At 40.8% G+C, this 27,257-nt stretch overlaps 1 protein-coding gene across 7 annotated transcripts; it reads left to right on the top strand.

The window, feature by feature from the left end:
• The first annotated feature begins 889 nt into the window (after nucleotides 1-889).
• Nucleotides 890-26,132, top strand: CRCP (CGRP receptor component). 7 transcript variants are annotated; one of them, XM_085557451.1, is made up of 7 exons: nucleotides 1,084-1,222; nucleotides 1,499-1,545; nucleotides 6,133-6,169; nucleotides 7,431-7,529; nucleotides 9,634-9,728; nucleotides 17,474-17,531; nucleotides 24,807-26,132. In XM_085557451.1, exons 2-7 carry the CDS (start codon nucleotides 1,538-1,540, stop codon nucleotides 24,948-24,950), a joined length of 441 nt encoding a protein of 146 aa, XP_085413577.1. In that variant the 5' UTR covers nucleotides 1,084-1,222; nucleotides 1,499-1,537; the 3' UTR covers nucleotides 24,951-26,132. The 7 variants fall into 7 exon arrangements, with proteins under 7 accessions (XP_021406581.2, XP_085413574.1, XP_085413577.1 ...); XM_021550906.3 differs by lacking the exon at nucleotides 1,499-1,545 and having other exon boundaries at nucleotides 890-1,224; XM_085557454.1 differs by lacking the exons at nucleotides 1,084-1,222; nucleotides 1,499-1,545 and adding an exon at nucleotides 1,676-1,698.
• The last annotated feature ends 1,125 nt before the right edge of the window (nucleotides 26,133-27,257 follow it).

Genomic DNA, 27,257 nt, shown 5'->3' with positions numbered 1-27,257 from the left:
AGACTTCTCTCCTGGCTCTTTTTTTATTCCACAGGACTCCACAATAAATTATTTTGAAGTATAAATAAATTCCTATCCGTGTGTGGTGGGGCGCACATGCCCACCAAAACTTTTTTTAGGCGTTTTCAAATTAAAAGGGCTGAAAAGCCTTTGCAGTTGGCTTTTAAATTTTGTCCAGCACTTTTATATTGGTGATGGAAATTCCTGGAAAACTGGGAGCTGCTCCTTTCCAGCTGTCCTGGCACTGCAGACTGTTCCTAAAGCACCACAGTTTGCTCGTGTTACTCTGAATTGGTTTAGGATTTGCAACACCCCAAGGAGAGGAAAAGCCTTAATTTTGTCTGGTTTGGTCGTGGAGAAAACAGTGGCTGGTGGGTTTTGTGCTGGAATTGCAAGGCAGAGGTTGCAGGCACAAGGCTGACCCATTCAGTTCCCTAAATCCCTAAAAGTCCCTTAAATCCCAGCTGCAAGCAAGCAAATACATCTGTATGACACTCCTTAGGGAGTTAGAGGTGCTGCATCTGGATATAAAATTTTCCCTGAGAGATAATATCAAAATTAAGGAATTCTATTTCCCTGGCCAGGTAATTTTCCTTGCGGTTTTTTAGCTGTTTGCACTCATTGAAATGAAGATGGTTTTACTGAGGATGAAAAGGGCTCTTGGAAAATGGTTAAGACGGGAAAGAGTCACGGTGACAGCTGGGGAAGGCACGGTGCTGATAAATTGGATGGATGCATCGAAAAACAACAGGAGTATTGCAAAACCACTTCAGCCCTGCAGCACATGGCTAAAGATTTGATTAAAAATATTTTCGCGTTACTGTTTTGCCTTGGTCACAGTTAACAGCGGCTAATTGTCAATTTGAGTAATTTCGGAGACAAATGACAATTTTCTGACTGATGTATGCACAAAAGCCGTGATAAAAAGACGTCTCTCATCACCGGCATTGGTGGTTCAGTGGTAGAATTCTCGCCTGCCACGCGGGAGGCCCGGGTTCGATTCCCGGCCAATGCAGCTGACTTTTTCCGGTTTTTCTTGTTTTATTTATTTATTTTTTTGAAGTTCCTTATTTCTCTTTCCGCTTCCGTGTCGGCCGCCAAATCCTCCTTCAGCTCCGCGGGGCCTCGGCCGGGTGCTCCCCCGCCGTGCCCCGCCGGGCTGCGGCTGCCCGGGGGAGCGGGAGGATCCTCGGGGAGGCCGCGCCGGGAGGACGAGATGGAGGTGTAAGGACCGGCCTGAGGGGAGGACAAATGGAGGTGTAAGGACGGGCCTGAGGGGAGGACAAATGGAGGTGTAAGGACGGGCCTGAGGGGGGCACGGGGGAGGACAAATGGAGGTGTAAGGACGGGCCTGAGGGGAGGACAAATGGAGGTGTAACAACGGGCCTGAGGGGGGCACAGGGGAGGACAGGGTGGAGGTGAAGAACGGGCGTGAGGGGGGCACAGGGGAGGACGAGATGGAGGTGTAAGGACCGGCCTGAGGGGAGGACAAATGGAGGTGTAAGGACCGGCCTGAGGGGGGCACGGGGGAGGACAAATGGAGGTGTAAGGACGGGCCTGAGGGGAGGACAAGGTGGAGCTGTAAGGACCGGCCTGAGGGGGGCACGGGGGAGGACAGGGTGGAGCTGTAAGGAAGGGCCTGAGGGGAGGACGAGATGGAGGTGTAAGGACGGGCCTGAGGGGAGGACAAATGGAGGTGTAAGGACGGGCCTGAGGGGAGGACAAATGGAGGTGTAAGGACCGGCCTGAGGGGAGGACAAATGGAGGTGTAAGGACCGGCCTGAGGGGGGCACAGGGGAGGACAAGATGGAGGTGAAGAACGGGCGTGAGGGGGGCACAGGGGAGGACGAGATGGAGGTGTAAGGAAGGTCCTGAGGGGGGCACGGGGAGGACAAATGGAGGTGTAACAACGGGCCTGAGGGGGGCACGGGGGAGGACAGGGTGGAGCTGTAAGGAAAGGCATGAGGGGAGGACAAGATGGAGGTGTAAGGACGGGCGTGAGGGGGCACAGGGGAGGACAAATGGAGGTGTAAGGACCGGCCTGAGGGGAGGACAAGGTGGAGCTGTAAGGAAGGGCGTGAGGGGAGGACAGCAGGGCTGCGGGGCACCTCAGTGGGGTTTGTGTGGGGAAAAATCTCCGTGCGGCTGCATCTCCATGGGAGTGGGGTGTGTGTGGGCACATCTGTATGATTTATTAAAAAATATGGATATTGATCTAGTACCGATGTCCAGCTGTGATGGACAAACACTCTCTAACAGTTTAAAGTTAGAAAGTGTGTGTTTATTGTGTGCGGGATTGCTCCCAGATACACACCGCAGCTTCCAAGTGATTACAGCGCCCTTTTATCCGTATTGAATACCCAAAATACAAATCCATATTAATCATTTTGGTACATCCCATTCCTCTCTTCCTATGCTAATAATTTCAAAAGCCATTCAGCATGCTTGGTTTGTTCCCTGAAATGGGTCGGTGTCCCTTCCATGGGGAGGGGTCCCAAAATGAGGAAGTAAATGAAGTCTTCATCTTCCTCGTTCTGACCTTTCTGCCTTTTCAATGCAAATATGACAAATGAACTCTTGGTAGAACTCCCATTCCTTGTCTTCAATTGGTTTCAGAACAGAGTGGGCCACAATTGTCTTATGTTCCTAAAAGCTATTTGTCAATTTATATTCTTCATTATAAACCAGCTAACTAAACATTGTGCTGACAAGCAATCAATTATTAACTACTAACTCTTTAACTTCTATTAATCTATTTAATTAACTCTAGTAAGGCTTATCTCTAACTAAAATCTTAGCTCCTCTAAAATCTCTAAATTCCTTAAAATTTACATTTCAAATCCGTGAGGGGTGTGAGGGTACTGTGAATCTGTGATGTGAAAAACACCAATCACTTGGTTTTTAAAATTTTGAAAGTTTAATAATAATAAAATGGTTATAAAAATAGTAATATAATTAGAGTAATAAAATTTAGAGTTAGGACAATTACAAGGCAATAAAAAGCAAAGAATTACAGACGTCCAGATGCTCTTGGACGCTAAGTCATGAAAAGCATCCCTTGTGAAGAAAGGAATAACCTTAAAAGCAACAGCCTGATGCATATTCATATATCTCATACATGAGATACATAAATTCTTCGTAAATTAAAACTTTTTGGTTTTGTTAACTTCTTCTCCTTAATCCAGTTGGTTCCACAAAGATGGAGAGAAGGTGGAAGAATTTTTGTCTTTTCTGATAAGGAGGTGGTAACTTTTTATGGGCCCCCTTCGCTGACATCTCTGTGTGATGAGTTTATTGATTATCTGATCTTCCTGCTTGAGATTGTAACAAATCCTATATCACAGAGTTTCTATTTTAACATTATGTTGTAAGCTAAAACTACATTTAGCACACTACTTAAGAGAATTAATACAGCATAACTTTCTAACATTACACATATAATATTCATTTGCAGAAAGCCAATCATAAAATATGCATTTTTCACACGTGAGGGGTGTGAGGGTACAGCTCCCAGCAATAAGTTCAGGTGTTCTGCTCAATGTCAGAGGGGTTTATTTTATTAAAACTCCTGCTGGACAAGCTGTTGGGGTGAAAGGTGGTGTGGCTCAGCCTGGCTTGCTCTTTTCGCCTCCTGTCTCCTCCCTCTGCCCTGCAAGAGGCAAAATGAGATTTTTTCATTATTCCCATGAGCTTTGTGTAGGAGCTGGAAATGCTGGAGAAGGATAAAACCTGCGGGGTTTGTGCCAGCCACTGCAAGCACAATAAGAGAGTCAGAATTTTGGCTGGTGGCTCTTTCAGGCCTTCTTACCGTGTGTTTCAGGTACAAAACAATAGGATTTGACCTATTTTGACACTTAAAATCTCACGAGTTCTGTGGAGCTGGTTAAATTTCTAGTTTTCATTTAATTTTAATTTCTCTAATGGGTGGGGGCATTAATGGGATGTCCCCCAAAATCACTGAGCTTCTGCAGCCCTGTAGTCCAGGGATGCTTTATTATCATGAAATCTTCTCTACTGTGAACATGAAAATCAAAAGTTGATAAAGAATATGAAACATCTGCTGAAGTACAGTGAAGTGCAGTCTTAATGTGAGTAGCAGCCTGCAGAGAAATGATCTGTTCTGGCTGTTGTACACTAAGAAAAATGCTTTTACCATTTATAAAAAAATCTGTGATGCTTCTTACACATCCACTGAGTTTTTATTAATCTTCTTTTGCCTCCTGCCTGATTTGGAAGGGAAGCTTTGCAATTCTCTAAGTTCTTACTGTGGATTTTTCTTACCAGAATTATTCTGTATTTCTTACCAGAATTATCTGTTATTAGAGAAAAGAACTCTCAGAAAACAGTGTGGTTTAAATATACAACACATGGGAAACAGCAGACTTAAAATATGGATGTCAGTGATTTTTGTAAAGATGTGATGCCCTTTACCAAGGTATTTTTTGATATATTCAGCCCTACTCAAGAGTATTTTGGTTTAGGCTAAAATTTGGGCAAATACGAGCTCTTTAAAGACTCTAAAAAGTGTTTATATTTTTGCTGTTACCATGAAAATTTTCACCTTTCTGCTTAAGTCTTAATCACATAAAAATTAAGCAAAGTATTGAGCTGACTGCTTAAAAATACACATTAGAATCCATTACTTAGATTTCTTTGTTTCTTGACTGTGAAATTGGGAGCTGCGAGTCAGGACAGAAGGAAATTTCATTTCTATTGCAAATGCTGATCAATTTATAATTTCGGCATTTCGGAGCCGTTGAAGTGAAAAAAGGAAAAATGAATTTCTGAGTGGCAAAGCAGATTGGAATGAAAAAGGAAAAGCAGTTGTCTTAAATAATTTCATTCTTAATCTTTGATTCCACAGCCTCATTTGCGTGGCCATGTATTTATTTCATCCTCTCTCAGCCGAGGAATTCCATATGTAATTCTCCCTATAGAATGTCTTTGATCCGCGGGGATTTCTGTAGGGCCCGGCTGAATGCAAACATTCTGAAGACTTGCATTTACCTCCCAACAAAAGCTATATATGGTTTGTAAAACATGAATGAAAACCTAATGCGTGCCTGAGCTCACTTGCTGAAGTTTCACTCGGGTCAGCGAAATGGAAGTTGAAGTTCATCTCAGCGTATTTCAGGAGGTCCTTTTCATTTAAAAACAATGCTAGAACCTGTGGAAGTTTGTGGATGCATTTACCATTTGAAAGTGATGAACGTGACAGTTCTATTCAGGCCATTCTCGGTGCTTAACAACACATTGTACCTTTTTTGTTGGTTTTATTTTGCTTTTTCCTAAGCTGCCTGCACAGACCTGAGAAAGGCCTTTTTTTCCTTTTGTATGGAAACTTTCTGTTGTTGTGGCTACTGACTGCTCAGCAGAATGTGTTGTTCAAAGAATAGAGGATGTTCTGGGGTAGTTTTTCTCCCTCTTTTTACTTTAAATATAGAAATTTACAATATCCAGGAGGAATAAAGGCACGATGTGCTTGCCTTTGCCAGCCTTGGATAAGGATTCTTGCTTAATGGGGACTGAGGAAGTGGAAAATGGGAAATTCAGCCTTGCCCTTCTAATATGGGAACAGGCACATAAAGATGGGAAGAATAAATAAAGAGGAAATGCAATAATAAACTGGTGTTTTTTCCACTCAGTACAACACAAAAAATTAAAGCTCTCTTTGTGTCTATACACACACACGTGTCCTTGGTACTAAAATACTCCGGGTGCTCTTGACTGATAATGAAAATAGTGCTTGTAAATCTGAATTCTTTTTCCCCATCATTCTTTATTTGAATAAAATCCAAGGCATTTTTTCTAAGGAAGAAGCAAAGCAATGTGGTTTGAGTGCGTGAAATTGGGTGAGTGAGTAAAATAGGGTGACTGAGTGAAAGGAGTGTGTTGTACAAGTGTGTTATGATTTTTGGGGCAAACTGTGCAAAATATACTCAATATTTTTGACCTAATTTTACTGACAGCATGGTAAATATTTTCCAGTGATGGCAACTATAGAATCACCAAAATAAGATGTCTTGGAGCTTTTTTTTTTTTTTTTTAAGTTCTTTTAGTGTCTGTGGGCAAAGAAAAGCTTCAAACAATTTCATTTGGAACATAATTATTTTTTTTTATTTTTCCTTTTAGAAAAGATGCAAATGCTGCATTGTTGAGTAACTTTGAGGTAAGTTTGCCTTCATTCTGCTTTTAAAGCAGCAATTTCAAGCTGTCATCAGTCCTTTGGAAGCTGAAATCTGGCAGTAGCAATCAGCAAAACCTGCAGGGGATTGACTCTTCCTTGGAATTTGGTTTGTTTTCAAGAAAAATAAATCTTATTTTTAAAGAAGATTTGGGAATGGTTTTGCTAGTAATGGGTACTGTAGTGTTTGTTTGGTCTTGAGATTTTTCTGAAGTGGGTATTTTTCTCATATTAGGGGGATAGAAAGAAATGTCATGTCCTTGTTGGTTTAATTTAAGCCAGCTAATGGAAATATTTTGCTTTGCTGATTAATTTAATTTTTGGAACAGTTTTAATAACCCAAATGGTTTCGTCTGTGTTGCTGTATTGCTGAAGATGCTTTCTATTGCAGCTATTTCATTCTGTTCTGAAATGAGTGTTGAAGTGTTTTATCCTGAGCTGCATCTGTCTGCAAACAGCAGAGCAGGCACCTGATGAGTGTTAATGAGGCATCTGGAAAGAACTCTCCTAAATTTCCTCTGAGAAACAGATGATACCCTGTGTTCAGTGCCTGGCTGTTGAAATCATGTGGAAAACAAGGCAAATATGATTTTTAAAAGTACTGATTCCCTCCAACTACTGATCCCTTTCCATTTGCTCCTCTCCCCGTAGATCCAGGTGATGCTTTGCACACAAAGTTCCATCCCTGCACATTCCTGTGAGCTTTTGTTGTCCTTTTGTGTTTGCTATCCAAGTTCACAGCCTGAGTTTGATTTCAGCATTGCAGGTGCTCCTTTTCCATAGAGGTGTGAAGAAATTGAGGGTTTGTAGCTGATGATATTCTATTTCTCACTGTCTGGAAATGTTTGGTTTCTTATTTCTCTGGACTTGTCAGTTTATAAATTCTCCATGCTGGATCTTGAGTGAAGCCAGGTAAAAATGAGGGGATGAACAGTGAGAAGTGCTCTGTTGCTTTGCTCTGGGTATGGACTCTGGATGTACTGCAAAGCCTGAAGCAAAACATCTGAAAAAGTTCCATTAATTTGTTAAAAATAGTCATAGCTTTTAAAAAACAATTTACATCCTTATTCATCACTCTGGGGCCAAAACATTTCTCATTCCAGTTGTTGGTCCATCCACCAGAACAACCACACATTTTTTGTTGTTTGGCTGATAGTAATTTCCTGTTAATTTATGATTTCCTGCTGTAATATTTTTAGGTAAAATGCTCTCAGATGCTCTAAATGACTTTATTTTTTATCTTTAGGTGTACCAGTTACTTACTGATCTTAAGCAGCAGCGTAAAGAGAGTGGCAAAACCAAGCAAAGCTCTGGGCAGCAGAATCTGAACACAATCATGTATGAGGTGAGCAGCACTGCGAAAATCCATTTACCATTTAGCTCAAGCTGCAAAAATTCACACCTTTGGGGTTGTGTATTAATAATTTGGTATCAAAGTTCCCCTAATTCAAACCATAATAAAATGTTTTATCTGCCACTTTTCTGTGGTGGTAAGGGTGTTGTCAGGGCAAAGTTAGGCAGCTGCTGTTCTTAAAATCTATAAAAGAACTTCAACATTTCAAACCTGGTTTTCAACTGTTAAGGTTTGTTAGGATTTTTTAAATTCTAAAAATTCCATCCTTTTAAGACACAGGGCAGAGCTCGCTATCATCTGATGAATTTGTGATATTACCTAATGTGATAATTAAGATTATGATTTCAAAGCTGAGGCACAGATTACATGTATTTTTTTATTAACAGAATTAAGTCAATAATTCCCAGCCAAAACAGATAATCTAAATTGATTTTTGATCCAAAGAACAGCTAAACCCCACATTCAGATAACATCACTTGGATGCCAGCTGGGGAATAAACATTTCATCCCTTGCTGGGAAGGAATTCTAAAATCTTATAATACAAATACCAACATTTAAAATAAATTAGCAACTTCCCAGAGCCTTGCAGTGAGACCCGTTGTGTGTGTGCTGGAGAATTGCATGAGCAGCACCATGACTGACAGGCAGCTGAAAGCACTTTGCCTTTGCTTGCATGAGTAATTCTGTTGAGCCCTGACACGACTCATCTGGATAAGATCTGGCCTAGGCTTTGGTTTTGTTTTAGTTCTGGCTTTGTTTGAAAAAGGTACAGAGGTTGTAATTCCTAAGCCTTGCATTCAACAAAGTAGGGGCTTACCAAAAATGGGAATTAAATCTTCATGGAGACTGACAGTCTCTTCCTGCACCTCTGGGAAACAGCTGAGGAAGATCCTGTAAGTGAATTTTATCAGGATGCACCTGAAATCTTGAATTGCTTTGTTATTCTATATGTTAAATACCTATAGGGTACTTGGGGGTGTAGCTGGTGTCAATTCTGGATGTGTTTTCTATGTTTGACTGAAAGAAAAGCATAATTTGATTCTATAGGATTGTCTTTGGATTTCTTCACAAGCTCCCTACAGACTCCAAGAAAGGAGCTTTGTTTTTCTGTACTTTTGGCTTTTTCATTGATTTGAAATTGTCAAAAAAAGATGAACCTGGAAGAGAAATTAGTCTTGTGAAATAATTACATGACAATATAATAATTTCATTTCAATCACTGGTGAATAACAGCTTCATTTTATCTGGAAATGTCAGGACTTAAAAAAAGGAAAAAAACCTTATAATTATTTCCAACTCTTTATTTTGGGGTTTGATTCAAGCAACAATAAATATTTAGGAAGATTTTAAGTCATTTCCAGTGAAAAGTCATCTGTGAACTGGAATTTTGGTGAGGTTATTTACTCGGTTAAGATTACTTTGTGTAATGTAATTCCATTATCCACCTGCTCAATGTTGTTATTGTAAATAAAGCAAATAAATGGAACATGTACTGTCAAAATTAAGGTTAGTAGGTGTTACATGAAAAAATTGATCAAAGTTTAATTGTCTCAATTAATTTTTAATAGCAAAATATCCTTGTAGATTTCATAACAAGCCACATAATCTGCTTCTATAAACTTTAAATTGCCAAAAATGCAGGTGAAGGATAAAAACAAGGATAGATTAGAGATCTTAAACAGGGATTTCTGGGCTGGCAGTGGGAATATTCCTGGCACAAAGCACATGAAAACTTGGGTTGAAGGACTAATTCAACTTTCCTTTGTGCTTTTGAAAGACAAAAACTAAACAAGGTAGCAAATATCTCACATACAGCAAGAGTGTTTTTTTAGCAAGCAGAGCTGAAACTCAGTCCTTTCCTGTATTCCTCAATTTGCAATTTTGTGCTTTGAACAACTCAGATAAGTTGATTTCCAAACCTGAATTGATTTTCCAGTTTTTCTCGAGACTTTTCAGAGTACTTGTTCCATACACAAATAGTAAAACAAGTATTAAGTAATTAAATATTAATTAACTAATAAGTAATTAAATATGTTATTAAACAAGTGTTAAATATGTATTAAATAATACATCTTTTCTTTCTGTCCCTTGCAGACACTGAAGTACATTTCAAAAACACCCTGCAGGTACCAGAGTCCTGAGACTGTCAGGGAGTTCCTGGTAGCAATGAAAGACCATAAATTAACCAAGTAAGTGAAATTGTGCATTTGAACAGGAGTAAAAACTCAATTACTGCTGAAAAACTGATCCCTGTGGACAGTGTGATGATCTGATTAATGGATTTTAAGTATTTTCTGCCATTATTTAAGTGCTGAGCCAGATATCTTTTCCGTCACTCGTGGCTGAGTATTTCCATCTTCTCTTTATGTACTTTTTGTCCAGGATCTCTGAGATCTACATTTCAGTTATTTAAATATTGTATCAATCAACCTCCCTCCTCCCACAGCAGTTTCCTGTGAAGCTGAACATGCAGTTGTTATTTTGGTAAGTTCTGCCTGGAAAAGAAAAATTTCCGTTGCAGTTCCAAGACTCCAAGGGCTTTTTTCCCCTCTGTGAGTGCCTGTTCTTGAGCCACATAATCCTCTTGGAGCTCTGCAGAGTGGGAGTGAAGCCTGATGTAAATAGAAATGGAATCAGCTGGCCACTTGTTTGGATAGCTCTGATCACTTCTGACTTCTAAAGCAGAAAAAAATCAATATTTAGCTGCTTCTAAATGACTCCACTTCAGGGGAGGAGTTTTTCAGATACTGAGTGTGTTTTTATTCCCTGCTGGGAGGACTCCCAAGGAGTTCATCCTCTGGGAAAGAGGCTTTTCATTCATTTGGCTGTGCCACAGACTGCACAGTGAGAGCCCTGGAGTGCTGCAGGGCAGGTTTTTAGGCTGTCCAGAGCAGGGAAAGCAGATTGGCAGCTTTTTGTTAGAGTTTCACTGCCCCCTCTCTACAGACAGGCACATCCAGCACTGCAGCAGCTCTGCACAAAGGGATGCTGCTCCTTGGGAATTCTGGCTTGGAATTGTGCTTGCAGTGCTTTCTTTGCCAGGTCAGTAAATCAGTGTTTAACCCTCCTGTAGCTCATTTTATCCAGCAGGATAGTCATTGATGTATCCTAATTATTTTCTGGAGGTACTGAAGCATGGAGAAAATAACTCTGCAATAAAAATACCAGAGGTGTAAAGAGGTGGTAATATGGCACTGAGAGGTCTTAAAATTGGCAGTAAATATTTCTTGAGTAGTAGTGAGCATCATTCCCTTCTGGTAATGCAAACCAGCTCTTTTTAAAGAGAAATAAGCTTTGTTGTCAATGCAGGGCAGCAGTTTAGGAAGAACCAGCAGAGTAAAACAAACAAAATGATGTTGGTGTAAAACTCCCATTAAAAATCAAAGTGTTTATTTTTATTTAAAGCTCATTTCTAAACTTCTTTCAGGTAGAATTTGACCAGGACCTAAGAGTTAACTCTTAGTGTTACTACTTTAGGTACCTTCACTGCAACTGCTCCCCTGGATAGGATCTCCAAGGGTGAAACACTAAACAATTTAAGTTATAAAAGCGAAACTTCCAGCTACAGATTTTCTGTCTCCCACAGTGCTGAGCACTTTTGTAGAAGATCTACCGAAATATTCACCTTCCCACAGCTGCTTGGTCAGTGAGCTGGAAAGGTTGGAATAGTTACAAACTTTAAATGAGCTTTTGGAGTGTTCAATTTTTTATGGATGCTCCAAGGTGCCTTTGGGGTTGGGTATCATCCTGTGTGTCCTTTTCCTGAAGCAAGGGAATTATTCCTAAATAATTTCTTGTTGAGAATGGTGGCAGCAAGATGAGAGTGAAGAGCCAGACAGTGGTGTAGGTGACAGATTTACTCTGTGAGAATTCAGATTTTTTTTTGTGAGCATCCTGTACAACTTTTATCTGGTAAAGAACTTCCCAACTGTGCCACGTCCTTTACAGAATAAAACCCAGAATTGTTTTGTGTGATCCTGGCACTTCTTTTTTTCTGATCTTTTCCATTGTCAGGGTCCACCTGGCAGCCCCTTCACCCCAAACCACAGAGAGCACAAGGGGTGCAATTACTCTTTAGGGCACTTTATGTTAAACCACTTAAAGCAGTGATACCTCCAAGGCAATTTGGAAATACCCTTTGGTTCCTAACCAAGGTCATTTCAACACTGCTTCTCTTGTTAAATAAAAAGGCTTTGATGGTTTCCATTCTGTGGGATGGAGGTGGTGTTTAGGGATTTCATTCCAGCTGTGTGCCAGAGAGCTTCCTTCCCTTGGAGAGGAAAGGCCTGCAGTGTTTGCTCTTCCAGGACCTTGTTTGGGTGATCCCTGTAACGACCTTTCTTCCCACCAAGAGGAATGAGCTCCAGACTCTCTTTGCTGCTTCCTTTCTGGGTAAGGCACCCCAAAATGTGCTCTCTGAGCTGCTCAGACACTGTCTGTGCTGCTAACAGCTCTCTGCAGTGGCTGATGAGATTAATTTGTGTTAATTGGGGTCTGTCCTCAGACAATTCAGTCTGGTTAAAGGGTCAGCAACACCCCATCACCCCAGACTGCTTCCCTGCCCTTTACATTCCTGTCATGACTCCACCTCTAATCAGAGGGAACCAATTAAGCAGCGTGTTCATGCTATTAATTAGGCTCAGCCTATTTGCTAATACTAGGACTTTAGAGACCAGGATTTGCAGCCCTGCCTTGGGCTGTGCCATTCCCTGCTCAGGCTGTGATTGCTGCCCTCAGCACTAGGCTGTGCTCGTGGATGGAGAATCCCCAGCTGGGAAGAGAGAGCAGCCAGGGAAACAGCAGCAACTGAGGCACAGCAGAGCTTTGAATCAAGGGAATTCTTACTTTTCCTTCCACAGCCCTGCAGGATGTCAGGCTGCATGTGATGTCTCTGCTTCAGTGAGAGAACTGGTAACATAATTCTGGCAAATTCTGCAGTTCCTGGAAAATCACCTCAAATCCTTCTGTTATCACTGATTTTTGCTATTCAAAAGACCAGGTTAAGAGACCAGCATCCATTTTGTGATGGGTTTATCTCATTAGTGTTACAGACACAAAAAATCGCTTCCTAAAAGGCAGATTTTAAAAATAAACACCAATGTCTGCAAACAAATATTCCAGAGTCATTTCAGAAAGCTGCCTTGCTGAATGGGGCAAATTCAAAGCCAGATATTTCACTGATATAGTTAAGGTGTGGTAAAACAGTTTTTACCATCGTTTTTAATCATTACTTTGGTAAAATTCAAACTGTAGAACTGAGTTTTTTTAAAAACTGAAACTGAACCCACATAATGAATTTTATTATTACCTTGTTGAGGCCTCAGGCTTTGGCTGAAGCTCCAGTTCAGTGAGCCATGTTGTACTTGGAAATAGAGTTTGCCACTAGCAGCTCGTTTTCCAGTCTTAGTGCTGGAATGGCTTCATATTTTTAAGGTATAGTGAATTGCATTGTATGAAAAGAACATTTATTAAGCTGGAACTCTGTAATTATGGTTCAGTGAAAACTGGCTTCACTTGTGCTTCTTCCTGCCACTGATAGCCTATCTTGCATCTAATTCTGGGATAACCAAATTTCCAATCATTGCATGTTATTATAATTAAAAAAACAACTGGTCAGGAACATTGCCCTTTTTGTCTTTAAATCAACACAGTCGAAGAAGTGTTGAGCTGAAAATCTTCAGTACTTTTAGAAAATATTTTCCTTCATGACTGCCAAAACCTACAACAGATACAAACCTCTGCAATATTAAAGGTTGAGGGATTTGCTTTGTAATTTTTGTCTCCTCCAGAGCTTACAAAATGAATATTCAACAGCAAGTCAGCATCATGCTCATTGAACAAGAGCATCATTTAAGAGACTTTAAGAAGATTATTCTCAGCTTTTCCAGTGGGAATCCTCGTGGACAATCACAGCACCCACTGGGGTTGTGATTTCCCATTTTGGGGAAATCCTCCCTTAGCCAGACCCCGTGCTCAGGACTCAGGCATTAAAAGTTGCCATGGCTGATTCAGGACCATGGGATTTATATTTCCAGCAGGAATCAAACCCCTGGTTGTGTGTCCAGCTGTTACTTCATGGTTTTCTTAGTAACCCTCAAACATCCATTTCCGAGGATAAATTTGCTTCTGCTGAGGCACAGATGTTTGAAGTGTTTTTTTAGCTCTCTGTGCTGGATCTTGGCACTCTTCTCTCCTTACCCAGACCTCTTGCTGGAAAAACACTCTGGGAGTTCAGCAGATTAAAAAAGGGGGAGATTTTGGTTAAAATACAAACTGCAAAAGTTTGCTTAGTGCTGACAGAAAATGATGCATTTTGTCATAATTTCCACAAGAGCATGCAAGTATTTGTATTATTTTTTAGAATGGATGCACCAATGTAGGAATGTGCTGTCTGTTCTGTCTGTGATCTTGAACATGACTCAGAGGTGGTTTTTGTCCTGTATAAATGGTTTTTTAGGATTTTTAGGTTGGAACTCAGCATCTTCACCTCCTCCAGCACTCTCCCCTCACACAGACCTCAGACCCCTTTTCCTCCCCATAACTGCACAGGTTTTTGTCCCCTGCAGCCTGAGCTTTGTGTGTGTCTCCAGACCCACTCCAGAGCATTTTTCCATCCTGGAAAAGCTGCTCCTGGCTGCAGGATGTGGGCTGAGGCTCAGCCCCACAGCAGGAATTGCCATGTTGGGATTTCTCAGCAGGCAGGTCCTGCACAGCTCTGCAGCACGGCCCATTAACTCTGATTAGTGGGATCTTGCTTTTATGTTAGAAAATTGCTTTTTCTGTCACTCATCTTTTGTATGGATTCTCCTCTTGAGTGAGCAGCTTTCGTGTTCCAAACTGGTACTAAAATCCAGGCAGAGCAGGGAAAATGCAGATGCTGAATTTTGGGGGCAGTGAAGCTGAAAATGTTCTTCACCTTCTGTTTGAATGAATGAGACAGTTCCTCTTTTTATTTAACAAGCACCAGCGTGCCATGAGTGCTGTAGGAAGTGTAAAGATGAATTCATGGGAGATGGAAAAATTAACTTTACTTTTTAGATTTAATGGAGCATGAACTAAATTCAGGCTTAGGTCTGTGCCCAAGCCAAACGCTGCAGTCAGGGCTGATCCTAACACATGGTGGTTGCCTTACTTAAATCTAATCTCTGATGAAATTGTGGTTATTCACGTTTTAATTTGTGTGTGTGCTGTCAGGAAATTCCAGGTACACAGAGAGCCTGACCCTAGCAGTCAGTTTTTGGGATCAGACCCAGAGCCTGGTCCCAGCAGTCAATTTTTGGGATCAGTGTTGAAAAGGTGCAGTGGGTACTGAGCTCCAACTCAAACCTCTGCCTTCTGCTGCTGCTGAGGGCTGAGCAATCCAGTTCCCTACTAAATACAATTTAGAGACATTTTGGGAGTGTTTGTTTCATTGCTTCCCTCATAATTACATATTACCATGTCTAAAGATCGTTATGTCGGGGTGTTAATTAGTGCTTATGCTGCACAAGCAGTTCTAGATGAAATATGGCATTTATACAGCTTTTGGGATTTCTTTTGGTTTTTTGTTTTGCACCCTGCTGCTTGTTCCTTTGTGTTGTTTTGCATCATTTTCCAGTAGGGATCTTTGCTGATCAAAACCAGCCATGAAACCCTTCAGATTACACATCTGAATGTGTTAATCACTGCAAGTTCTCTCTCATTCTTCTGTACACATTTATAAAAACTGCAAATACCCTGAAATGATGCTTTTAGGATCTGTTTGGCCTGATTGTAAAATTTCTGTCTATCCCTAATGAGTTGGAGTGCTGTTCATGGCTTATAAGCAAAAACTCTTGGAGAGGTGACCTTTTTTTGTTGTGCCCTCTATTTCTTCAGGAAACATCAGCAGTAGCACTAATTGATTGTTTTAGTCATGATGTGTAATTGGTGTTAATTTATTTCTGCTTGCTGCTGTGCCAGTAATTTTCCTGTGATAAACACAGCTCTACCTGCTTGAAAATAACTCTGAGTAAATCAGTTTTGAATTCTTCAGCTCAGGCATAAAATGGCTTTTGCCATTTGATCCTCTTTCTTAGGCTCTGGAGTTTATATTTCAAGGATATTACTTTGAAAAGAAGATGAGTGAATAAAAGTCAGATAATGTGCTTTGTGTGGTGGAGCTGGAGGATTGGAATGTTTCTTGCTGCAAAAGAGAAGAAAGAGTTGTTGGAGAAGGCTCTGAAGTATCATGTGAGAGAAACTTGGGTAAAATATGAATTCATCACAGTCTGTCCCTGTAAATAGGGCTGGAGGAGGAGGAGGGAGGTTTTTACAAGGAGGATCCTCACAGGAGCTCTTAGAGAGCTCTGGAAACTGAGGCACCAATATTTGCTTAGCCAGGAAGCAAAGCAGAGAGCACTGAAAGCACCAGCTCTGCCTCCATCAGGCACCAAAGCAGAGAATTCCCAGCTCTGGAGGAAAAATCTTTCAAAAATCCAGCTGAATTGACCACATTTTTATAGAATAAAGGTATTATTTGATATACTTTTCCCAGCTCTGCATGGCAGTGCTGCCTTTAGCTTTGCTTTTACACAAGTGAGTGTTATCTCTGATTGATTCCCTAAATCACCTTCTTTCCATGTAAAGGATTTGAGTGCTCATCTCCTGTCATTATTGGGGTTTTATTCCTGGTTTTTATGACTGTTGTAGATGGCAGCAGTTATAAACACCTCATCTTTCTGCCTGTAAAGTGCTCTGAGTTCAGAGCAAAATCCAGCCATGCTCTCCACAGCCTCCTGTTAGAAACACCAAATATGTTTGAGTGATAACATGGAAAACAAAGGAGGTGGATTCCCTGCTTCCCATCACCAGTGAAAACATATTTTGGCTCTCCAAAAGCAAAGCAAACTGATGATAAATAAAAAGAAGGTTTTCCTGGAGCTTTCTGATAGGGATTGTTAATATCTCACAAATGCTGCATTGAAAATTTAAAATTTACAAGCTTCTGAAGCTGAAAGTGATGGTGAAAATGGACATTTTAGCTGGATCATCCAGTAGCCAGTGACAGAGGCCTTTTGAAATGAAATTATATCTCTGAGGTATCTCCAGACACACAGAAATTGTTGGTTGTAAACGTGGAGTGATCTGTGTTCTCTTAAAAGCTGTGAGGTTTCCTTTCTAAAATCCCCCAGGGGAAAACCGTCAAGAACCAGATTAAATATGTTTTAACCCTCCAAGAAATAGTTTAAATATGCGTTAAACCCTCCAGGATCCATTTAAATGTGCTTTAAAGATGCCCTATAATAAAAAATGCAGGATGTTCAGCTCACCATGACAATGGTTCAGCTTTACTTAATGCTGAATATATGAAGCATCATCTTTTTTAAGGAACAAATTGCTCCACATTTTTCTCTCTGAATGGAAAAACAGATTTTAGTTTTGTGCTTTTTAGAAATGTAAACCTTGGAGAAGGTAATAAATGCCAAGATTTAGTTTTCCAAACTGTAGTTTCCTGCTGGAACTTTGTATTTGCAATGAGCTAAAAGAATAGACTGCTTTAAGTTTAAATAAAGAAATTTGCTGCCATTTGATGGGGGAGTAACTCCTTAGGTATGAAAATTGTTCTTGTGGTTGTGTGTTCTTGGCAGAAGTTTTGGATGTCTGGTGAGTTGTTTAACATTTCTGCAGAGCTTTAACAAAGCATCAGTTAATTAATACCTGCACAGTAATGATCTGAGGGTCCCTGCTTGCCACCTTGGGCCAACAGCAGCATGGCTGAACACTGGAAAGTCCCCAAATCATTAAAATACCCAAATTGTGACCCTTCAGCCACACTGCAAACCCAGCCAGGATGATTCCTGGCAGTGACATTTCTTCTCTGGGTTATCAGGAATGTGTTTGCATCACTGCAGCCATTGAGGGGATCCTCAAACCACCCAGTAATGTGGATTTTTTTCCACTCTGCTTTTACCAGGGCAGAAAAGCTGCAGCTGCTGAACCACAGGCCTGTGAGTGCAGTGGAGATCCAGCTGGTGAGTAACAATGCCTGGGCCTGTTCAAAGTTTAACTGGAAGCAGCTTTAACCTTGGAGATCAATTGAATAATTGCTTTCTCATGGGCCACTGATTGAATGTATCCCTTTATTTTATGCACATTTTACATCCACGGCTTCAAATCCACTCAGCTTCCTGCCAGAGCCCTCTCAGACAGATTCTCCACCTCTGTTTGTTTTAGTGGCACATTTAAAATAGCCAATGCAGTCATTAAAGATGATTTATGAAAGTATTCCAAATAGGAATATTTTTCCTGTGCAGCTCTCTGATGGAATACTTTATTTTTTTTACATCTTCCCTGGTTGTTTTAATGGCATATTTAAATTATTTTTTTCACACTAAAATCCAAAATTTTAAAAATAAATGAGCAGTAATGCAGGATAAGAAATGGGTATAAACTTTCTGATGGAAAGTAGCCATTGTCAGTCTTAAGAATAATTCAGCTGTTAAAGAGGGATTGTCACTAAATAGAAATAGATGCTTCTGTTCTCTCAAACATCTCCTCAGGGGTACAAACCCCTGTGGTAATAAAGAGATTGTTACAATCAGGATATTATTTCAATAAAGATCTCTTGCATTAAGAACATCTGTTTGCAATCTTCCCCTGGAACCAAGCTGAGGGGGAACAGGATCATATTTTGCTGCAGAAAAAGGGGAAGGATTAAAGAGGGACCAGTAGGACCATTTTTCTTCTGTCACCAGGATGAAAATGTTGAAGGCTTCTCAGAAGAATGATTCCAGCTGAGGAATTAATGCTGAGTTCTGGGCCTGAGATCAGTGTCCAGCAGGAGCTTTAAGTCCATCAGAAACCAAAATTTGGGGCCTGTCTCACACCTTATTTATTTTATTGCCATCTGCAGGCTTTTCTTCCTTTCTTTAAATGCAGTCATCTTTTGGGGCTCTCAGGTAACTGCATGGCTTTGTTTGTCTCTTCTCTCCTGTCCCACCTGCTTCATTGATACCCTGCCTACCCATAAAATATTATATTAAAAATAAAATATAAATATATATTTAGATATAATTATAAATATAAAATAAATGTATAAATAAATATACAAACACATAACTATAATTAATAAATTATACATAATACAAAATATAAATATTAAGTTATGTTTATTTTATATAAACAACAAACTAAATATTGTATAAATAAATACATATGTATATTATGTAATATAGTATGTATAATATATAATATTATAAATAGTGTATAATATATAAATATATATAATAAATATATAACTATATTTTATAAATAAATATCTAAAGTAAATTTAAATAAATAATATATAATATATAATATCTAAATATCATATAAAATAATATATAATACAAAAAATATATTATTAACATATAATATGTAAAATATTGAAAATAGTCTTCTCCTGTGTCATGTTTGAAGAAAATAAGAATTTTGGGCCTTTCTATTAGAAGTCAGCTTTCTGTAGAGTTGTTTTAGATATTCCATATTTTAGATACTCCAAGTTAATTTAGATATGTCAAAGTTAAATAAAACGTGTTGAAACGCAGAGAACACAGCCAGAGGATTTGAGTTGTCAGTTCTTCATTGATCCAAAGCCTTCTCCAGTGGTCAGAAGCAGCTTGTGAGGAGTTTCATGTCTGTGCACTGGGGCTTAGCCTGGGTTTGCATCCCCCTGGAAGTTTTGGGGAGCAGTTGCTGCTGTTCCACTGTGGTTCCCCTGCCCTGCCAGGGCCCATTTCCTTCCCCAGACCAGCCCTGCAGGGTGTGAGTGTCCTGCCTTGTTAACCCTGTGCTCCCCAGAGCTGCAGCACGTTGCAAGTGTCTCCATCAAAGCCTTTGCAGCTCAGGGGCTGCTGGGGAGCTGCAGCTTGGTGCTCCTGACACCCAGAGCTGGGAGAAGCAAGGAGATGATGTTGCTGTTCAGTTGCTGGCTTGGATCCCGGTTTTGATGAGGACAGAGGCTGCAGCAGTCACTGAACACACAAAATCTGCCTTTTCTGGGTATAAAATCACACAGAGGTCACCCATGCACAGGTTCCTGCAGGAAAATCCATTCCCTGCAGTGCTGGATGAGATACAACCTGCTGAGAGGTGAATTCTGGTCCTAAAATTTGATTTTAGGTTGAGAGCCTTGATCCTGAATCAAGAGCCTTGATTCTCCCCTCACTGAACTTGCTCCTGAATCAGAAATAAATGCTGGGGAGAGCTTCTGAGCAGCTCCTGGAATGGGGGCACATCAATCTTATTCTTCAGAAAGCTTTAAACAAAATGCCAGCCTGTTCCAAGCTGGCTCTCACTTGCTCAGCTTTATGTCTCAGACTTTTAGTCAGTGCAGCCTGACCATGGAATGGGGTCTGATTTACCTGGCAGGCTCATGGGACAGGATATTTATCATTATTGCTGCTTTTTGCCTTTCCAGCTTTTTAGTATTTTACTCTCCCTCTACAAAATTCCTGATTTTTAGCTGTATGCAAACAATAAATCCATTTTGATAAAATTATTTTGCAGCTAAAAGCAAATTTCTGTTGTGATCTTTTGTAAACCTTAGTGCATAAATTGCTGCCATTGTCCATCTTTGCCTTTTCCAGCTTCTGTGCCAGGATTTATTTTCCAGCAACAAAAGGAGCATGAAATTCAAATTCTTACCCCACAGAGTAAAACACTGTACACATTGCAGCTATCTTGACCTCCTGTTTTAATCTTTAACATATGTTGGTCCTGGCTCAGTGATTCCCAAAAGGAGGAAATAAAAAAGTCAGGGATGTTCAGCTCACCATGAGAGTGGTGGAGATGAAGAATCATCTTTTTTAAGGAACAAATTGCTCCATGTTTTTCTCTCTGAGTAGAAAAGCAGATTTTAATTTTTGTGCTTTTTAAAAATGTATTTCTACCTTGGAGAATTTCGTGTTTATGTGCATAACCAGGCTGGCGCATTGTCTTTTATACTGAAAAATAATAATGACAAATATTTTGAAAAATGAAAGATCTTAAGGGGGTTTAAACAGTTTGTTTTTTTCAGCAGTGTATTTTGCCTTTAGTTAATTATCTCTGAGGGACATTAATTCAATCATTCAGTCTTTTACTTTATTTCTTTTTTTAATGTGTTTTTTCCTATTGATGTGGTGCCGAGCGGTTTCAAATCACTGCTCAAAGGAGGAAATAACTGTGATTTTCTCATCAAACATTTCCCTCCCCCACTGGAGTTAAATTATGTGCTTGATTGCTTTGGAAATGATCAGAGTTCCTATTTCCTTTATTACTGTACTTTACTGATTATTTTAAAATCTAATTCTTAGCTTATTATTCCAATAAACAATAGCCTTTAACCCACAGGTTGTTCTTTGATGCTGAGGTTTGTTGACCAAATGCTGAGAGAATTTCTCGATTCTTTCAGGATTTTTTGGGGTCCATCAGTGTGGCTTTATTTATTCTTCATTCTTGATTTATTGTTATGTCTCAGGAGACTAAACCAAGTAAACATTAGCACTGAAAGCAGCACAGGGAGGAGGATGAAGCCTCTTAAATTCTACTTTTATTTGGGTAAGCACAAAAGATAGGTATGGTTTGAATTAAGGATGTTTGTCCTTGTTTCACTGAGTAAAAAAAAAAGGAATTTAGACAGTCCTGAGTGATTTTGTGCTTCTATTTGTCCGTGGCACTGTGACCATAGATTTACACCTTAATTTATGAATAAACACTTTAATCCCTGGAATTATCTTCATGGGCTGGCTGTGAATTTCTGAGAATTAAATTTGAGCTGCAGGAGGAACGTGCTACTTTTAGTTTGAGCTGGGAGAATTTGATGCCAATTAATTTATAAAGTTTTCCTCTTTGATTAGCTGTAGAGCATTGTGGAAACGAAATGGGAGCACTGCTGACTTTATGAATATTTTGCAATGGAAATTGAGTAACAAACTGCTCTAATTTGGGTAAGACAGAAATTATTAGTGAGTTCTGACCTGAGTGAATAATCACATTTCACAGGTAACACACACTGGGTGTGGTTATGAATGACATGGATGTGCTGCAGCAAATTTTCCTAAACCCCTGGAGTTATTTTGGGGCATCACAGCCTTGAATGCTGAAAAGCAGCAGTGAGAAATATTTATGATATCAGGGGGCTTTTAATACAGAAACAACATTTCTGTCACACTCCCCACTTCTACTCCTCACCCAAATGTCCAGATATTGAGGCCAGCAGCACTGGCCAGAAATACCCAACTTTGGTCAGAAATACCCCAAAGTTTTCACATGGCATCCTCTGAGAGGGGAAACTGTTCCCATTAGGGCTGGGTGGCACTGCCAACATCAACATCTGAGCTCATCCCCTCCCTTCAAACATTTGCATTTTTGTTTTCTTTGCTATAAACTTTACATTCCTGGCTGCTTATGGGCTCAGTCTGGCTCTTGAGCATTTCAGCCAGTGCTGGGCTTTTGGCTGAAGATTTTCTCCCAGCATTGGTAAAATTGCTGCTGGAAAAGGAGATCCCTGAATCTAGCTGGAGTTTTTTGCCTCTTAGGCTGCTTCTTACATCTCATTTCTCTTCTCAGCACCATATTTTTTAGTGCTCTCAGCATCAAAGGTATTTTGTCTTGCAGCTGTAAATCAGAAGGCTGTGAGAACATCTGCTGAATGTAGAATGAGTGACCTCCTGTTCCCCCTGAGATCTGTTTTCTTTTAGGGCAGTTTCATTTGCCTCTTTATCTGCGTGCTGTCTGTGCTTAATTTTTGAATTTTTCCTTTTGGCTTGTTGCTTTGCTGCTTCCTCACTGCTTATGTTTCTATAAATCATCTCAGGCTGGTTTTTTTCACTTCCTGAGTGAAAAAAATTGATTTTCACAGTTTGTGCTTTTGATCCTTTGAAATCTCAAATAATATCACAACAAAATAAGGCTGAAGCATCAACTTGACTAAGAAGCTGTCTGTCCATCCTGCTAAATGTTGATTTGTGTGTGTTGGTGATTCCTGGGAGCTGCTGGAGAGGCACCAAGAGGTGAATTTTGCTGCAGCAGTTGAAGGAATTCCCACTTCCCTCTGGATCTGTCAGCAGAAGGGAATTTGGGAGCTCCACCCCCTCTTCAGTGCAGGGTCTGGCATCTCTAAAATTGCTTTGCACAACATTTTAGTGAGACATCACTTAGAGCACCAGAGCATCTGAAACACCAGAGATGACTTTCTTTCATCAGCTTTGTGCTCAGCTGGGATTTCTGGGGCTGCCAGAGCAACCCCCAGAGCTGCTGTGTCTGTCCCTGCAGTCTGTCAGCCTCGTGCTGTGCCAGTAAAAATGACATCAGTGGGGTTGTTCATACTGGGAGTTGGGATACACAGACTCCATTACTCATCTGGAGTCACTGGGGAGCAGGGAGGAAAACAGGGAATAGAATTCACATGTTCTGCCTTAAAATCAGGAGTTGGTAAGAGCTGAGCAGAAATCCCTGGTTTTTGTTTAAGTTTTGATTTCATCAGAGCAAGCACCCAAAGGAGAAAGTGGAGGGGGAAAAAGGGAGAGGAGATACAGATATAGATAAAATTAAAATGGGAAGAGGGTTGGACTTTATGTCATGCAATAAATCAAATCTAAACAAGGCCAAGTGCTGTTTTTCTAAGGGATGGTAACGAATCTGGGAGACATTGGTTCAGTCATCCTACCTGGAGTGATCCAGGGATGGTTCTTTGTGCAGCTCCTGCTCCTCCAGCACCCACCCCACCTTGAAAATTGAGTGTAACACTAATGAAAAACCCCATAATCCAGTCTGAAAGGCAGGCTGATAATCCTCTGTGAGATTTAACAACAAAGGTCATGTTGAGAGGAGTGATTTGTCAGCAGCACTGGCACCAAGGAGTGGGTGGAGCAGACTGGATCATGGAATCACCATCCCAGAATAATTTGGGCTGGGAGAGACCTGAAAGAGCATTTAGTTCCAGGACATCTTCCACTTGCACACTTCCTGGTGTGGTGCTGATGCCCCAAGGTGTGCTGAGATGATTCCCTGTGGGAATTGCTGGCAGGAATCAGCTGCCAGGAGCTCTCCCAGCCAGGGCAGGAGGATTTGAGTGTGTGTGAGCACAGGCTGTGCAGAGGAGCAGCTGCTGGGAAACAGAGCCAGGGCTGCTGTTCAAGTCAGTGTCCTACAGTAGTTGTTGAGCTTGGAAAGCCACTCCACAGGGATTTTCATCCTTTGATGGGGATAGTCCCCAGTAAGTCATTAACAAATGGAATCTCAGTGTCTGCCTTTTGCTGAGGAGTGAATTCTCTGTGTGTGTGCAGATCTGTGGATGATTCTGATGAAAGATGATCAGATTGTGCAAAGAGGGCTCTGAAGAAAAACAAAAATGAGTTGAAGCCCCACTCTGCTTTTCAGGAGGCAGCTGAAGAGCTGGCAGTTTACAGCTAGAGCTGATTAAACCTGCATTGACTTGCAACCATCATTACTATAAATCACTCCTCTTCAAAGGCCATTTTCAAGGCCGTGCTGTAAAAAGAAGAAAACTCAAACCCCACAATCCTAATGGGTTTCATTTGTGTTTGAAGACTTCTTACTTGCTTTTCCAGTCCTCTGACAAGCTGTTTTTTCCTTTTAACAGCTGCCTATAAATTAGGGCAGTTGTTTTACTGGTAGCAGTGATATAAAAGCTGCCACAGCTCCACAGTGGGAGTAGGTCCCTAATTAATCTCATGGACTCATGGAGTTGAGTCATGACAGTGTTTTTGATGTTGCTCAGAGCTTTTAAATGTCTTTATATCCAGGAGTCTCCCAGTCCAAGCAAATTCCAGTGGAGTACAGCTGCTGGAGGATGAGGTGGTTTCTTTTATAGGCTGATTATTTCCTGCAGCTACTGGATGAGATGCCAAGGTCCAGGGAATCCCTGTCAGGATATTCCATGAAAACACAGAAACTTGGGAAAAAGGTCAGGAAGGTGGGGCTGCATCTGGGCTAAAGGAAAAGCCTGGCTCAGGACAAGGATGTGGAGGTTGACAGAGGCTTTAGGATAAGCCTGGCTGTTCCCAGGGTGGTGTTTTCCTTGCTGTAAGGAAAGCAGGATCTCATTACACAGTGCCAATTGTTGTGGTGAACAATGGAGTTCTTTTTTTTTTTTTTTTTTTTTTTTCCCCTCAAAATATTCCAAGAGTTCTGCTTTGTAAAATGCTTTTGTGATGAGCTCAGGCTGTGTCTTGACAAAGTCTTCCCTGCTGAGCTGAGTCCTTCTCCCTGAGGGAGGAAGTGTGGATTTGATGATGCCAATGGGGTTTTTTTTTGACCTGCAGATGGTGGAAGAAAGCGAGGAGAGGCTGACAGAAGAGCAGATCGAGTCCCTCCTGCAGACAGTCACCAACATCCTGCCAGGGGATCCAGAGGAACAGCAGAGGGACTCAGCAATGGCAACAGAAGACAAAGGTGACCAGGCATAGCAGGCAGCACTTCCAGAAGAGAACCAGCTGCTGTTAGTCTGGGTTTCCTACCAGTTCAATCCTGTACTGGACATAACTGTAAAATACATTCACATTTTTATGATTTGGAGGTGATGAGGGAACCAATTGTTCATAAAGAAGCAGGGAAAAGGACACTATTGTTTGGGTGTTTTGTCATAAACGGGGCTGGCAGTGCCAGGGTTTGCAGTGGAGCAGCCTGAGGAGTGCTGGGGCTCAGCATCTTCTGGGATTTTTCCATTCCCCACGGAATCAGCACAGCAGTGCTGCAATGAGAATTCTTTCAGAAGCTTTGCAGTTGCCCAAGTGGCTTCCAGAGCAGTGAAAAGCCAATTTTGGGGCTGTTTGCAGAGCAAGACATGGCCAGGGATGTACAGGAGCTCCTTGGGGTCTGGCCAGGCACTCCCAAATCTTGGCATCATGGAAATAAATGAAAGAGATCCAGATTCAGCAAATTGCACTGAAACCAGGGAGCTGGAGGGGGTGAAGCTGTGAAATCAAAGCTGTGAGTGCCCAAACAGCAGAATACTGAGGTGTCTCTGTGCCCTCTGAACATTTATTGCAATATTTACACAGACAAGGCACTCCTGTGATGGAGGAATAAATGAGGCAACACTGAGCTCTTGATCTGGCTTGGAAAAATGAGAGTCAGGCCTGGATGAAGCAGAATTTCCTGAGCTTTTTTGTCTGATGGATTTCAGGATCAAGTATTTAATGTTGAAAGCCTTTGTGATTATAATAAATCATTTGTGTATGAATATCCATACAAAGCCAGCCACTGGTTTAAGTTGTGGCTGCAGACCATTCGTTTATAATTATTAAGATGTACTGGAAATAGAAATAAAATTTTAAGTACATCCTGGGAGTTTTGTGACTTACAGACGAGATCAAATCACAATATCTGACTTTTTTTTTTTCCCCTCAACTCTGTCATGGGTTTATTCTGTGTTTTTATGCAGGGAATTTGTGCTTTCTGAGCTTCAGTTGTGCAGTGTATGAAAGGGACTGATAAATTCCAGTGTCTGGGGGATTTGTCATATTTGTTTCCATGGTATTTAAGCTTCTTTGATGTTTGGAGAGGAAAGAAAATTATTGGAAAAATGTATTTGTTGCCTCTTAATTTATCATGCATTAAATGCCTTCCAAGGCTGGAGACTAAAGGTACATTTAGACTGGATTTGTTTAGTGTTGAAGGGGGAAAATCCTTGATGGGTTTGTGATGCATCAATGTATATTTTTCTCTCCAAAAGGGAAAGAAAACAAGAGATAAGTGGATCATAGCATGGAAAGACACTCAATTAATATTAAAATCAACATTTTTATTCACAGCAGCCCCTTATGTTGTTTGACAACCTGCAGCCTTGGGCTGCAAGTGTTTACATTTTGATCTGCCCTTTCCTAAAATGAAATTATTGAGATTTGTTCTGAACATATCAAAAGCAGCTGGAAGCAGACTGTAAAATATCTTCAGCCAACAAGAACAACTCACCAGATCCCTGAAGTTGGGTGTTCCATCCTGGGAATTGATTTGTTGCTGGGCTGGATTTTTGCCAGCAGCTGTGTGGTTCTGGGGGTGCTGTACAGGATGCAGGAACTCCTCACTTGCTGCTGGAGTGAACCTTTCTATCAGTATCAGTTCCAGATGTTAACAGCTGTTAGCCCTCTGTAAATCCATCAATGGCTTGTAAACAATAATTCTCCTAAAAATCCAATGCTGAGCAACATTTGAAAGGCTCTGGGCTTGTGGCATGTGCATGACATCAAGAAATGAGTTTTAAACCTGCTGCCTGTAAATTCGGGTGAGGATTTACTCTGAGGACAGGTTTGAGTTGTGTTGTTTGATCTTTTCTGTGTCAGAACCCCCAGATCAGAAATGATTTATGCAGATACCACCTTGCTGATGTGACACCATTTCCCAGTGTCCTGAATATCACACAGAAGATCTGCCAGTATCCCATATTTCTTTTTATTCCCTTAATTATCCTCTTAATTAACCATTCCTCACCACAGGAGATGGACCCTCCTAATTCTTGGAACAGAGAAAGTGGCACTGAGTGGCTCTGGGTGTGCAAGAAAGGTAAATGTGTGTTCTGAGAAGAAACGGAGCATTTCCTGAATATTTAAGAAGTGGATATTACTTTTATTTTTCTCTTTTCTTATCTCTCCCTCACTTTTTTTCCCTGTTGTGTGGGTTTTTGGCTCTGCTCAGGGCTGCTCCTGTGCTGAGAAAGGGGAATGAGCTGCCAGAATTCCTGATCTGATACTTCAAAACACCTGGGCTTTCTCTTC

The sequence above is a fragment of the Lonchura striata genome, chromosome 19 (assembly GCF_050655825.1).
Source record: "Lonchura striata isolate lonStrDom1 chromosome 19, ASM5065582v1, whole genome shotgun sequence".
Taxonomy (NCBI): domain Eukaryota; kingdom Metazoa; phylum Chordata; class Aves; order Passeriformes; family Estrildidae; genus Lonchura; species Lonchura striata.
The sequence above is the reverse complement of the archived record's forward strand: the minus strand, read 5'-3'. Positions and strand labels throughout refer to the sequence as shown.

Coding starts and splice junctions, on each gene's coding strand:
- CRCP (XM_021550906.3), top strand. CDS start 905: ATGCACAAAAGCCGTGATAAAAAGACGTCTCTCATCACCGGCATTGGT. Junction 6,170..7,430: donor CATTGTTGAGTAACTTTGAG/GTAAGTTTGCCT, acceptor TTTTATCTTTAG/GTGTACCAGTTACTTACTGA. Junction 7,530..9,633: donor TGAACACAATCATGTATGAG/GTGAGCAGCACT, acceptor TGTCCCTTGCAG/ACACTGAAGTACATTTCAAA.